Here is a 13,283-nt window from a genome sequence, read left to right as displayed (position 1 = left end):
AGGCGGACGAGACTAGCGTCGAATCTGCACTTATGACGTTGGGCGATGGCAGCAACGGCTTGCAGCAAAGATTTCCTGGCAAAGGACAGGAATTGCTTGCCAGAGACGTGACGGTAGCGGTGGTGATAAAGAGGGAGAGTCATGGCTGTAGTACTAGAAGTCAGTATGCGGAAGTACGACAGCCTGTGCATGCTAGCACACCAGCGGAGGCATCATGAGAGAGCCCACTGCTGATATGCTATACATGCAGAAAGCAAAGAGAAGTTGACAGATACCTTGCATCCACTTTTGCATGTTTTAAAGACCAGGGCAGCTTGGACTGACACATTGAGACCTGCGGTTATGTACACTCCATACTCGCCAAAGGGCATCAAAGCAGGCTTGAAGTGCAACATAACCACTTGCATACCAAGACTATGGAGGTGGAGAGGAAGTGAACGATGTGCTGGCAGAAATCCCTTAAAAGCGGTATCGGCAAAGCGCATCCTGAGGAGCGCCCACAAGGAGGTGGAATTATCATTATTGCAACGATGGCAGGGCTGGTGGTCACAGCAGGGGCAGCACTAAATATCATTGCAGTGTATTAGGGTTGTGGGCTCCGGTACAGTCACCGCGCACGCAACCACACAGGCAACACCATCATGCTACTTCCATCAGCAAGCCCTCGGCCACGGCCTAGTGCCTACATGCGCCGTCGCTCTGTGACTCCTTCGCGGGCACGTCGACCTGTATCACAGGGATGTCAGTGCCACCACTCGGCACGGTCTCGTGCGGCGCAGCCCTGCTCATTGAGACCTTGGTGGCATCTATCACACTAAGCGTGCGTGCTATCACATGGGGAGGCGACATCCTGTGCGATGCGAGTTGAGAACTAGTCAGGAGGGACCTGCAGAAGGTCAGTTGCACCAGCACAGCCAGAATGACGAGCAACGCAATAACCAAGAGGGCCATAACACGGAACATCGACGTGGTGCGCTCAATCCATAAGCTGGCTTTATTGTACAGGTACACAATGTAGATACCCCACATAGAATTTGTTCCGGACTTGAGCTTAATCTGCAGGCCGACGTCAACAATGAGTCAAAAATAGAAACAAAATCTTTACTGACACGTCGTGCATGCTCAGCTTCTCGGCAAGCCGCTTCCGGAAGTTGTCCTCCGTGTCGCTGAGCTTCCTCCGCAGCACATCAACGTGGTCCGACATGTCAAGATGCGCTCGTGCAGGCGCAGCAGCATCGGGTCGTCGTCATGCAGACGCATCTCACCGGTTACCGCCGGTGTTCAGGAGAGGCGGGGCTGAGTCAACTTTGTCCGCATGGGCGACAGAGTGAGATGCAAGGAGGGATTGGGGGCGGCGAGGTGGGGGCGGCAGGCGGTGATGGGCAGTGTCTGGCTGGATACAGGCGGTGGTGGGCAGTGCTGGCTGGATACGCCGGCCGTCGCGTCTTCGGCTTCATCCAGGGGGTGCACACGGCGCGCGGTGGCGGACTATGTCTATGACAAAACAGGTCAGATGCGGCTTCATTCCAAGGCCCGAAACTAGTCCACGCACCTTTGTCGAGGTCGAGCTCGCAGATGAAATCACCCGCACGGATGATGATGGGCGCACGCGTGCTCCGGATCAAACAGGGTGCTTGCCATGGCGGTCTCGAGAGCTGGCGGATGATCCGCTGGGGACGAGGCGTACACAGCCCGGCTCAGCAGGAGCACGCTCATCGCTGCAGCACGTCGACGCAGTCCACTATGTCAAGAGATGCGCTTGTGCAGGTACAGCGTCGGGTCGTCGTGTAGATGCATCTCGCCAATGTCGCCAGTGTCGCCATCACTGGGGTTCGGGAGAGGCGAGGTGACTTCGCCCGTGTTGTCATCCGACCGAAATGAGCCCCTCGCTGACCAGCTGGTCCATCAGATGCACACGCGTCCAGGGCTTTGAACGCTTTGAGAGAGTCAGAAGGGTTACAAAGAAAGACGGGATAAGAACGCACCTGCTTCTGCCTGACAGGAGACTGGCCGGGCACATATGAAGTGGCAGTATCGACCGCCGTTCAACCCAGTGGTAGCAAAAATGAAGACCTGCCGCCCCGCCCTTTGCGACGCTAGTCACCGTAGAGAGAGACGCAGGCATGGCCATCATGGCAGCTGCAGAAGTTCAGCAGGAAACGAAGGCTGCGACACGGAAGGGAAAAACTGACCGTTGAGATCTGTGTCTATGAGGCACTCTGGTATGAGCGTAGCCAGCTCTGAAATCTCTGCCTTCATCGCTTGTGTGACCCTCTCTCCCGCCTCCGCTTCTCGTTCGCGATCGCAGCTCTGCACGCACAGCTCGGTCACGCTTCAGAAGGATAAATTTGGACATCCACTGCAGAGGCTACACCTTTTTGGTCAGCATTACGCAGCCGCGAAGTGATGAAAAAGAATTGTACATGGTCTGCGCAGCATTCTCTCCAAGCAACCTGTCTCACGAGAGAAATTTGGTACTTTTTTATCGCATAAAATATGCAAAAACAGCTTGAAAAAATAAATAAGAAAATGTCGTATGTTTGGTTGCAAAACAGAGTGCATTTTCCCTATGAAAATTGGCTATAAAAATTCACCCTGTTTTTGGGACTTGTTGGCGACACAATAGATCAAATCTTTCCCCCGAAAAAACTCTGGCTGTTTTTGTGTATTTTTTCTCCTACAGTAGCTCACCTTTCCGTGACAAAAAAATATCTCCTGCTTATATATATTTTCTTGAAATTTATCGCTACAAAAAAGTCGGACTTTTTCTCTTGAAACCACCGTGGAGAAAAGTCAGGATGTTTGCAGTGCAGAAAGCTCGTCGCCCACCGCGCCCGCCGCGCGCCCACTGAGCGCCCACTGCGCGGCCGTCCGTTGCCCCGCCGATAAGATAATCAAGCACCTGGCAACCCGGCAACCCGGCAGCTCGGCAACCCGGCAGCTCGGCAGACAAGCCTCAGACCCAGACCGTTTATCAAAGCGCCAGGCGACGGCGGCACCCGGCGGCACCCGGCGGCGCCCGCTGTAATTCCATAGGGCGTGGCTATGCGGTCCCCTCTCCGTTCCACTGTCTGCGCCATTGGTAGCTGACGTGTGTAAAATGTACATAGATACGGTAATCAGGAGGTCGAATCGAACATCGAAGAGCCTACAGATCTCCGGCTATCGCATTCAGAGAATGTTGCTGCGTTATCGGCAGAATCGTTGTCACAGCCGCCAAAGGGTTTCGATCCTTGACATCGCAGCAAGAAACCTTGAGATACAGTAATAATATATATTGCATAGGGAGTATACAAAATATGAAAAAATATGAATCACAACCGAACAAGGACGGTAGTCAAATATTACAAGCACCGCAGACAGAACTCACAAATGACCCATCGCCTCGCTGACAATGTCCCGGTCAATAGCGACGACCTCCTTGTGGTCCTTGTCGCCGGCAGGCGCCTTGGTCACGAGCAGGTGCTGGATGAGCGGCATCTTGTGCTCGTCGCTGACGTGAGACTCGCAATTGGGGTATCCGAGTGCTGAGAGGTCGCTCTTCTCGATGTTGTCGAGGGCGAAGGAGACTGAGGTTGGAAAGCACGAGCTGACCGGCGTGGTGGGCGACGCCGCCTGCATGTTGGCCCAGATCGGAACAGAGCTTCTCTGGGAAGAGGGACGTTGTGTAAGACTTGATGCATCGTACGGACGCAGATACAACGCACCAAGATGTCGCCCTGGAAGCCCATCGTGACAAGCAAAGACTTGGTGTTCACGCGCAAACTTCACGCGCAAAGAAGACTGTCCGTCCGGCCAAAGCCGAATTTTGCGTACGTCTTGGGTCATCGGTACGTTGGCGGTGCCGAGCCGACACTACCGTACAGTTTTCCAGTAGCTGTTGATGTACATGCGACGGTAACAGAGCATCGAGCGTGCTCGAGTTTACGAAACGAGGGCCGATCACTGCGAGAAAGGCAGGTCAAAGAGCGTGTATTATGTGGCGGAACCGAGAGACGACGAGGGAAAGAGAATGAGCGATGGTAACTGACAACGAGAGAAAACGAGCAACGGGAGCAGAGCGGCTATGTACAAAACATGTCTGCAGGGGTATTTGACCAGAGTCTGGCTAGGGACAACAAGACGGCTTCCGGGCAGTGGGCAAGGCGCACGATAACGGCCAGATGGAGAGTGCCGCACCATAGTTTCCAACCGGGCGACGACCATAGCTAGCACATGAGGTTAGCAAGCAGTTATCGTCCAACGCGATGGCAGCACTTACGATCAGCAGAAAAAGTAGCAGTAGAGCAGGAACATGGCGAAGAGGAGGGTCGGGAGCAGGCTCCAGAGGTGCTTGAGGATGACTAGATAGAAATGGAGCCGCACGTACAGGGCTACTGCTTGCCCGGCGATGTAGATGCCGAGCACGGCAACGACGAGGAAAATGAGAGTGTTCTGCGGACAACGTTTGTTAATGCACTTGGCGATCGAGCTTGAGACTCACCATGGTCAATGACGTCACTTTTTGCTGAGGAGGAGGTCGGCTGTTCTGGTCCGGCGGCCGATCGAGTGGGGATGCTGAGGTCGGGCACCGGCGGCTGAAAGCGCCCAAACTTGTTGGTCCACGTGGCTCATTTGGCGCCCATCTCCTGAGCCACGCCGCGCAGGCCTCGACAAAAACTTTCCATCTGAACACTCTCTCGCTCAATCTGATCGAGCGTCGGCGCGTCCAACGACCGCCTCCGGACACTGACCACGCATGGCTTATCCTGCCAGTCACAAGTGCCGCTAACGAGGCGAGCATGTCTGCTGGCCACTGCTAAGCCTGCTGCCACTGCAGCAGCAGTCAGCGACTGCCTCGGCCAACTCCATTCCTCGGAACTCGCCATCGCTCCAACTCTCCAACCGCGGCCGCCACGACTGGTCCCCATGCCCTCCGTGTCTAAACGCGCCACACCATGCCATCGCTCGGGCAGTCGGCCGATCCTGACTGTTGAATTCACTCGCAAGATCTGCCCAGTCTGCCCAGTGTCCGCTGCGCACTCCTGTGGGTCCATATCCCTATCATCGTCCACCTCGCGAGCCACGAGGGCCACGGCCCACACCACACCAGCACTCGTCTCTCCAGGCCTATTCATTCCGGCGGCATGTCGGCAGGTGGGCAGAAGAGCAAACGCTCTGCTGGGATCTGACCCGTCTTCGTCCCATTGGACGATCGCATTCGAGGGTGAGCACCCTTGCTTTCGCCTCTGTTGCGCGTGCTTTCCACGGACCCTGGGCTCATTCTCTCGGGCCTTCTGCCTCCTTCCATCAAGGGGCAATTCACCGGGTTTATTTGCCGGCAGGCTTCTCCCCTCCGCCATCCCCTTCTGCCCCATTTGTCCAACAGCCTCCATCGACTCTGCCCAGTCTCGAGCTCCTCTCGTAAGCGGGAGCTCATTGGGCCACACCCCTCTGTGCCAGCACTCTATCGCAATTTGGCGCATCGATGCGTCGCGCATGCGTTGTTATCGTGCCACTCGGCTTCTCGCGCAGACATTCAGTCGCGCCATCAAGCTGCAGCAGGGTCGGGGCAGGCATCCATGCATGGACTGACCACAACACAGGGCAGACTGAGAGTCACGTATCCAATCGACACCGCCACGCTTTGTCAATAATCTGTTCCCAAAGTAGACGCTATTGGCTCCCATCTCATCTTCATCTAACAAGCAGATGCGCTAGCCGCATATGAAAGCAGAGAGACAAAAATACACACGGCGCCGTACACGGGCGGCCGCTGCACGAGTCTGGACGGCGGTGCTCGCTGAGGTGAATGGCGCGAACCGCCGCTGTATGAGGGAGCGCCCTAGTAAGCTTTGGCAGGGCCACTGCGGACGTACGAAGCTTCCTGCGGCATCAACTCTTCTCGCCTCTCCGGCTTCGCGGTCCCTTGCGACGGCGAGAAGAAGAACTTCTTTCGCGTGCCCCTCCCCCGTCGATCAGCCGCGTGCCAGTACCACAACTGCTCGCTGTGCCCCATCGTCGTCCCAATTCGAGTAGCTGCCAGGGATTGTGGCGCCTTCGCTGTCCCACTCGTGCGCTCGCGACCGCGCGACCGCCCAGAGCTCGCGCCCGCCAACTGATGTGATGGCTGTACGTCCGCGTTACTCCACACTTTGCTCACTCACAATCATGAGCTTTAAACGAATGTGCATGACTTGAAACCGGTGAAAATGATATAGTAATACAGCTATTCGCTCATCCGTACGTAGAGCAGAGGAAGAACGTTGCGGGAACGCGTGATGAACCGGACAACCCAACGGCGGTAGAAGTCGTGTTACAGGCCATGTCGTGCACCGCCCGCGGGTCACGGGAGTAAACAGAACGAACACAGCATTGGGGACAGGGGCGAAGACGAAGGCAATGAAGACGTTGCCCTGACTGATGCCTGCGCGCCTAGTGTGGAAGTCAGCTGGGACTTTCCTGAACAGGAACAGGACCCAGCGCCAGAAACGAGAATACATGTTGGTGGGAGAGGGGAACGAAGGCGGGCTACGTAGTACGACTACACAGGCAAGGGAGCCACGAAGCGGGCCGACAGGTACATTCACGCAATGAGAAGGGTTGAGAGGCAAGCAGTACAGTGCGCAGGAGGTACGCACGATCGCGAGATGGAGAGGCTGACGAAGCTTGTGACGACGCAGAAGATCTCTTGCCTCCGCCAGAACCGCCGCTGGAGCACGACCACTCTGACACAGCGGATTTGCTGGGACTGGTGATGGTCGTTGTCAGGTAGGTATGCAGCTGGGAGGTGGGAAAGTGGAAGTAGCGTGATTGTGCTTATGATCGACTGATTGTAGTCCAAAATATTGGCTCGAGCCTGGTCAGTCGGACGGGTCGACGCGCTGGTGGCTGGGGCGGGGCTGTCCGTCCAAAAACAAATTATACGACGGGACATTGGTCGGTGGAGGAAATTGTGACAGAAGCTTCAGAGCTCGATGATCGCGTCGTGGGTGCTAAATTCGTGTTAGGATTTGCTGCAAGCAGGAGGGCGACGACGGGCGTACCGATGGTTGTCGCAGCTCGGCTCCCAGTGATCCGTGGTGAGGCACACCTCGCGTCTCGCATTAACAATAAGCTCCTCGTAGCACCGCATGATATAGGAAATCCTACAAAGCATCAGCATGCGGCAGAACGGTGTTGCGCAGCACTTACGAAGAAAATACCGACGAGGCTACAACGCTAGAGATGCCCATAATCCTACCGTACGCGATCTTCTGGGAAGTACCGAGCGGGTGTGCTAAGGTCGCGGTGCCAGCGACGGCCGTATCTTGTACCAAGGCCAGCCAAACTCACGCAAGAACGCTCACGCGAGAACTGCCAGGCTCCGGCTCTGACATTGCCACGTAGCTGCTAGTAGCACACATGACAATGCTGTAGCCAGGGAGTGAGGGCAGGACGTGAGGCCTTGAGAGCTGGGGGCGAGGACAGGGGGCGAGGGCGAGAGTGGTGGAGGTCCATGAAGAAGAACACGAGTGTAAGCGCGCGGAACCTGTCGGAGCACCTGTTGACCTTCCTAATTTAGAAGCAGCCCGACGGTAAGGGGAGAATCTTACTTCCAGCGGCATCCTCGCCCCTTAGTGCGTTGAACCCTCGTCTCATGTGGCGCGCTGTGACGCTCTCTCACTAGCGGCGCAGTGTTTCCTACTCCTGTCGCACGTGCAGAGTGTCTACCGGAGGGCTATGGTCATGAAGGTCTTCATTTAACGAGTTGGCCGCCTCATTTGTCATAGATCTGGTTGAGAGGGTCACCAGGAAGTGAAGGGCCGTGTATGCCGTAGCGGTCAACGAATGGATTTCAGTCATCGCCTAGGTATTCTTGGTGGTTCTAGATGCTGATTTGCTCAGCTGCTGCACATTCACGGCGGAGGAGAATGTCTTCAAGTTGCGCGGTAGAGTAGTAATAACACCGTCACGGTGAACAGGCAGAGCCCTCCAAGTCTCCAAATTTACATATTTGTTCCTGTGGGTCTAGACGATGGAGTAGGAAGACCCGAGCGCAATGCGCGATAACAATACTGAAAATCTTTGTCGGCAAAATCGTTGCCATAGCCGCCGAAAGGCTCTAATCCAAGACGTCGCAACAAGTAAACATGAGATACAGTAATCATACGAATTGCAAGGGGGGTGTACATAATACAAAACAAGAGATGAATCACAACCGAGCTTCTGTTAGCACATGCAATCTCTTGAGAACTTTCAACAAGGACAGTTTAGCGTATTTTAAGTAGCCCCCCCAATCTCCGGCACTATGCGGGGTCGCTTTACCTTCACGGATTGCCAGAAGCCGCGTCTGGAACCAATATTCATTCAGCAACGTCCAATATCCTAGATCTGCGCCCAAGTTGAGCCAGGTGGACTGTTTCGGCCACCAGGAGAAATCAGTAGCGCTGCGAGACGAGTGTGCTGATGCATGTTAGTAAAGATTAGCTGAAAGCGATAGAAGTAGAGCTTACGAGAGAGCACTCTATACACCCCGGAGATCAAGTCCTCCTCGTGAGTGGACAGAGCATCGTACACGTAAGATTCCCCATCCAGAAGCACTGTTGCCTGATGATGATGATGACCCCGAGGTTCCTAAACAGCCTGGTCCGGCTGGAGTGTGTTTACAGCCAAACGCCAGACAATCCCTCCAGCGCCCAGAGCAGCTTGAATAGCATGTCGGTTATTCAAAAAGAAGCTGTCGCGTACATCTTCATATGTTGCGTACTCTTCTTTGGTCGTGTGGAAGTTCGGCGCCCGAATACCGAGCCCCGCATGGAGACTAGATGTCATCTCACGAGGCACAGATATTGGGCGCTGGGGGGCTGAGAGCATGGTTCGGAAGGGGATTCCTTGCTTTGCAAGCTCTCGCACAACACTGCTTTTGTGCGACCCCCAGCCACGGCGCAGGACCTCGGCTACAGTTATGGGATTTTCCAGAATTAGCTGCCAAGGCCAGTCCCTAGCACGCTCCACATTGCGGGATTTGAGAATATAAACCTCTCGGGGGCCGTCGTCGGTCTGCAGCTTAACTTTTTCGACAATTATCGGAGAGTTGCGCGCTCGTAGGAAGTCATCACAACCATCGACCACCAAATCGCACAACTGTGGCGGGGGTAGTAATTCTTTCTCCAGAAAACCGGAAAAATCTTCAACAGCCTCGAAATACGCGGCAGGAATATCGTCTCTCCCAGCATCAAAGCCCAGAATACGATGTAAGAACTTGACCGAGTTTTTGATCCGCACTGCTTTGGTTGCTGATGTCGAGATGTAGGAGGGCTCCAGCTTGAACCCATATCGATAGTTCAGAACTGTAAGGATGGGCTCTACTTCAACGGGCTGATCAACGATATCTAAATCTGCGAACCACGACCGGAACGCAGACTGGAATCGCTCTCTATCAAAGCCACCTGTACTCGAAGATGGGCGACGAGAGAGCGTGCTGAAGGAAGGCGGTTTGTTTCAATACTCCCCGCGATTAATAAAGGGATATATCTCGTGTTCCCTTCGAGATTCGTAAGGGGGCCGAGAGAGTCGAACAGAGCAGCTTTGACTCGGGTCCTCAAAGCCAAGAGAATAACCGCGACGGGGAGATCGACTTCGGTCTCGATCCCCGCGGCAACAAGGGGAACGGCTTCGGTCTTGATCCTCACAAGAGGGGAAGCGACGAGGAAGGGAATATCTAGATTGTCAGTCCATACCGGATGACGGATGGGTATACTCCCTGTCGGACTCGGGAGCGCCTTTCGGCGTGTGGGGAGACGTACCAACGCTGGACCAGTCTCCGGGATCGAGGCCCTCTTTGTCGTCACTTCCTTCCCAAGAAGGATCGAGCCCTACCCATAAATCCCACTGCCCGCTCACTTCGTCGTATCGTTGTTGATTCGGACCGTAGTCCTTCCAGACGTCACGAATCTTCGTCTTCCCCACGATTCTCCACGAGAATGATCCGTCAAGTTCTTCTTCCCAAATCCACACCGAGCTACGTGTGGGGGGTTCCTCCGTCTCGGCAGCACGCCGCGCTATTCCTTCTCTGACTTCCCTTTGATAGGAGGATTCAATGGCTTTGATCTTCTGTAACAATGCGTCTCGTTCTGCGAAATAGTCTTCTGGCTTTTGTTGTTGCTTTCGGGTAGGGTACCTCCGCGGGATGCTGGAGTAAGAGGCACCATAAGCCTCCCGGGAGGAAAGTATTCGATGATAGGTTTCGGGATTCTCTAAAGCATCTGCTATCTGTTCCTTGGTTGGAGCATGCAACTTAAACGTCTGATGGGCGAGTGGAACAGATGGATCCTCGGGATAATGTAGCCATAGCGGGAGGCCAGGTACAGCAGAAATGGCATCGAAGTGGTGAAGCCACTGTCCTGAGAGAGTTGTGTCGACAAAGGCCCCAACGCGAGGGACAGTTTTGTACTTGGAAAATATCCAGGACAGCTGGAGTGCAATCTTAGCCTCATCTGGTACGTGCTTCCAGACCGAGCCAGTCAAATTCAGCGAGTCGATGAGGGAGGGGTTCATGCAACCGAGGCACGAGATGTAAGCCATGTGCAAGAGGAACGCCCACTGGGCCTTTTCCAACGCGTAGTATGCTGACTTACGATCCGAGAAATAGTGCTCGTAACCGTACTCTGACGGGGAAGGGGGAGACTCTAAGCCCAATGGAAGCGTCCCAGCCATTCTGGTGAGCAGGCCACGCAGCTGACCGAGCACGAACTCTAGTTGGGACCACTTGTAACGGGCTTGCTCGCTGAGACTAGTGCGCTGCCCAGTGTGGCCATTCGGTAACCGAACTTGACTAGTAATGAGAGGAAAGGGCGACTGCAGAGATTCAAATAGGCGGCCCTCAAAAGCGACGTCTCTGGGTATAAATGCAAGCCAAAAATATGCATCGGTTGCCCAGCAGGGGCGCATGTCCCTAGAGAACTGGATGCGGAAAGGCTCATCACGGAGAAGGGGTATTGGCTGCGGCAAGGGAGAGCCATGAATAGATACCCATTGCTGAAGGCGCATTTGCTCGACGTATTCGACGACCATAACTAGCCATTCCTTCGATGAAGATTCTTCCGTGGACTTAGACTCAAACTAAATAATATTTAGCGATGAATCTACGAAACGACGGGACGTCTGGACCCCCGTAGTCGGTCGAAAAGACAGCGTTGTTCTGACCGGCACCGTCAGCAACCCGCGAGCGTGAAGGACTCTCTCCACTGCTAACGTCAGCTGTTGATCGGATATCAATCAGCGGTATGCCGGCCATCGGTATGTCGTCAGTACCTCCGTCGGGGTAGGCGGAGATTCCAAAACGTGCCCCCGGAGCCATCGGAGCAGGCTGACAGCGAGCGGGATGAGGAAAGAAAGAACTTCTCGAGACAACGTCGGTATAGCCAACAATGCTTGTGTCAGAATCGGCAGCGGTACCGTGGTCTCGTGAAGACACCGAGGCGGGCTTGTGGCGAGAGGAAAACGAAGGAGAACGCTTCGGAACACCGTCAGTGCAATCGACGATGCTTGCTGTAGTTCCAAGTTTTTCTCTTTCTTCTTCCGAAATAGGAGCCAGCGATGTTTTGTCCTCGTTCAAGAACACCATGCCGTCGTCCGGTAGGACCACCGAGGCGGGTTGACGGCGAATGATGGAAGGCGAAGAGGACGGGCGGTTCGAAACGCCGTCAGTACGACTGACGACGTTTGGGATCTGCTTAAGGAATTCGAACATCAGTTTGTGTGACCAATCTGGCGGACAAGTACGAAGAACGACAAGCGGGGTACAGCATTGAACGTTGTATATTGATTCTGTATTAATTAGGGTGAAATGGTTGGCGCCCGTAATTACTTAAGTATCGTTCCTAATTAGGAAATATCCCGACGGTATGTTGCTCGCTCTCACCAACGTGAGGTCGACTGTCTGGAGATTCCTTGTGAGCTTCTCGCGCTTTGGCCTCTCTCCTCCACTGGTGCGTTTAACCGTGCGTTTGACCCGCCTCAGATGGCGCGCTGTAGCTCCGTAATTATACCAGGTGACGCTGACGCGGTGCGTCACTCTCGATCCCTCGATGTCTCTCGTTTCTTACTCAAATCATTGCCAGGCCACACACAACAACATTCAGTCTACTGGGTCGTACTCAGTAGATTGATTTCGCCTCTCTGTCTTAGTTCGACCACTTCTGGCGGCCGGCGTCCAGCGATGCACCCGTGCCCGTGCTCGCCTTCGAGGGTCATGCCTCGCGGATAGCTATCTCCACCACCTCTGCCACAGTCTACTTAGTCGCACTTAGCGGCTTGATCACACTTGCTGTCCTCACCTCCTCCCCAGGTGCTCGTGAGCAGTCGGCTCACCAGATCACTGGGTCATAATCAATGGCACGCTCGGGCTGGGCTCCGCTGTCGCTCCGCCTACCCATCCTCTAGAAAGTCGTGACAAGTATATTGGATCAAAGTACGACACACGATGCACACCTTCCTGCACATAATCGCCCCCACACTTCTTCCTACTCGCTGTCGTCGTCCTCTTCCACCTGATCAAACACCTCGCCGATCAAGACATAACCTGTCTCGGGCTTCGCAGCCTCTTGGCCCTTGGCGTGAATCTTTCTTCTGCTGCGGAAACTTCGAGGCGACGCAGTGTCGGTACGATGAGTTGGCTCTTGGGTTTAGGGTTTGGGGGAGCCGAGCCGAGCGAAGCGAGGCGAGGTGACGTTGCTGAGGTGAAACTGGAAGGCGAAGGTCCGAACTCTGTGAGGAGTTCCGGAGGCTTTCGTGGTGACACTCATCAGCGCATTCCAGGAAGTACTTATACCTTGCGCCATGGGACCCCGGGGAGGGGCAGTACCATGGACACCGCGTGCCGAAGCCGAAGCCGTCGGACGGGTGCGTAATGGGCATTATGACTATCCGCACTGTGATTGGCCGGCCCTCGGCGAAATCGGCGGATGGAGTCATTCTAACCTTGTAAGAGGCTCGGGCATACTATATGGGGATGGTCAGCAGGACCACATTGATGCGACTTAAGACCGGTTAGCGCGGTCAAAAGATGACGTATGTATGACGTCATAGTCACGTGGTGGATCCAGACCGTCGGGGGACCGCCCGCTGATGGCCGTAAGGCGCATCACCGACGTCGGCCCGACGTTCGTGGGGCGGGATGATCCGCCATCACCGCCCGCCGCCATCAAGCGCATCAGATGCGCCCGATAGCCGCCGGGACGATAAGCGCCTCGGTCGGCGCTATTTCTGGGTCACGTGATTTAGACGCTTTCCTACACGATCACGTGGTCGTACTTCAGGCG

At 54.9% G+C, this 13,283-nt stretch overlaps 6 protein-coding genes across 6 annotated transcripts; all 6 read right to left on the bottom strand.

The window, feature by feature from the left end:
- Window positions 1-675: 675 nt before the first annotated feature.
- Window positions 676-1,204, bottom strand: PHACADRAFT_197361 (uncharacterized protein; the record flags this gene model as incomplete). The annotated part of the gene is made up of 2 exons (XM_007397581.1): window positions 676-1,056; window positions 1,106-1,204. The coding sequence occupies 2 exons, from the start codon at window positions 1,202-1,204 to the stop codon at window positions 676-678; spliced, it is 480 nt and encodes a 159-aa protein (XP_007397643.1).
- A 77-nt stretch (window positions 1,205-1,281) lies between these two features.
- PHACADRAFT_197360 (uncharacterized protein) lies at window positions 1,282-1,716 on the bottom strand (the record flags this gene model as incomplete). The annotated part of the gene is made up of 3 exons (XM_007397580.1): window positions 1,282-1,488; window positions 1,553-1,568; window positions 1,610-1,716. The coding sequence occupies 3 exons, from the start codon at window positions 1,714-1,716 to the stop codon at window positions 1,282-1,284; spliced, it is 330 nt and encodes a 109-aa protein (XP_007397642.1).
- A 1,650-nt stretch (window positions 1,717-3,366) lies between these two features.
- Window positions 3,367-3,731, bottom strand: PHACADRAFT_197359 (uncharacterized protein; the record flags this gene model as incomplete). The annotated part of the gene is made up of 2 exons (XM_007397579.1): window positions 3,367-3,648; window positions 3,708-3,731. The coding sequence occupies 2 exons, from the start codon at window positions 3,729-3,731 to the stop codon at window positions 3,367-3,369; spliced, it is 306 nt and encodes a 101-aa protein (XP_007397641.1).
- Window positions 3,732-4,064: 333 nt separating this feature from the next.
- On the bottom strand, window positions 4,065-6,482 carry PHACADRAFT_30052 (uncharacterized protein; the record flags this gene model as incomplete). Its single annotated transcript, XM_007397536.1, has 9 exons — window positions 4,065-4,208; window positions 4,262-4,343; window positions 4,370-4,434; window positions 4,484-4,648; window positions 4,734-5,446; window positions 5,576-5,696; window positions 5,735-5,807; window positions 5,859-6,109; window positions 6,147-6,482. The coding sequence occupies 9 exons, from the start codon at window positions 6,480-6,482 to the stop codon at window positions 4,065-4,067; spliced, it is 1,950 nt and encodes a 649-aa protein (XP_007397598.1).
- Window positions 6,483-6,946: 464 nt separating this feature from the next.
- On the bottom strand, window positions 6,947-7,214 carry PHACADRAFT_197358 (uncharacterized protein; the record flags this gene model as incomplete). Its single annotated transcript, XM_007397578.1, has 3 exons — window positions 6,947-6,974; window positions 7,026-7,127; window positions 7,174-7,214. 3 exons carry the CDS (start codon window positions 7,212-7,214, stop codon window positions 6,947-6,949), a joined length of 171 nt encoding a protein of 56 aa, XP_007397640.1.
- A 2,139-nt stretch (window positions 7,215-9,353) lies between these two features.
- On the bottom strand, window positions 9,354-11,713 carry PHACADRAFT_185751 (uncharacterized protein; the record flags this gene model as incomplete). Its single annotated transcript, XM_007397577.1, is given in 4 exon segments — window positions 9,354-9,682; window positions 9,702-9,772; window positions 10,142-11,082; window positions 11,123-11,713. The coding sequence occupies 4 exon segments, from the start codon at window positions 11,711-11,713 to the stop codon at window positions 9,354-9,356; spliced, it is 1,932 nt and encodes a 643-aa protein (XP_007397639.1).
- Between the last annotated feature and the right edge of the window lie 1,570 nt (window positions 11,714-13,283).

Source organism: Phanerochaete carnosa (assembly GCF_000300595.1).
Source record: "Phanerochaete carnosa HHB-10118-sp unplaced genomic scaffold PHACAscaffold_7, whole genome shotgun sequence".
In the NCBI taxonomy this organism is placed as follows: Eukaryota; Fungi; Basidiomycota; class Agaricomycetes; order Polyporales; family Phanerochaetaceae; genus Phanerochaete; species Phanerochaete carnosa.
The sequence above is the reverse complement of the archived record's forward strand: the minus strand, read 5'-3'. Positions and strand labels throughout refer to the sequence as shown.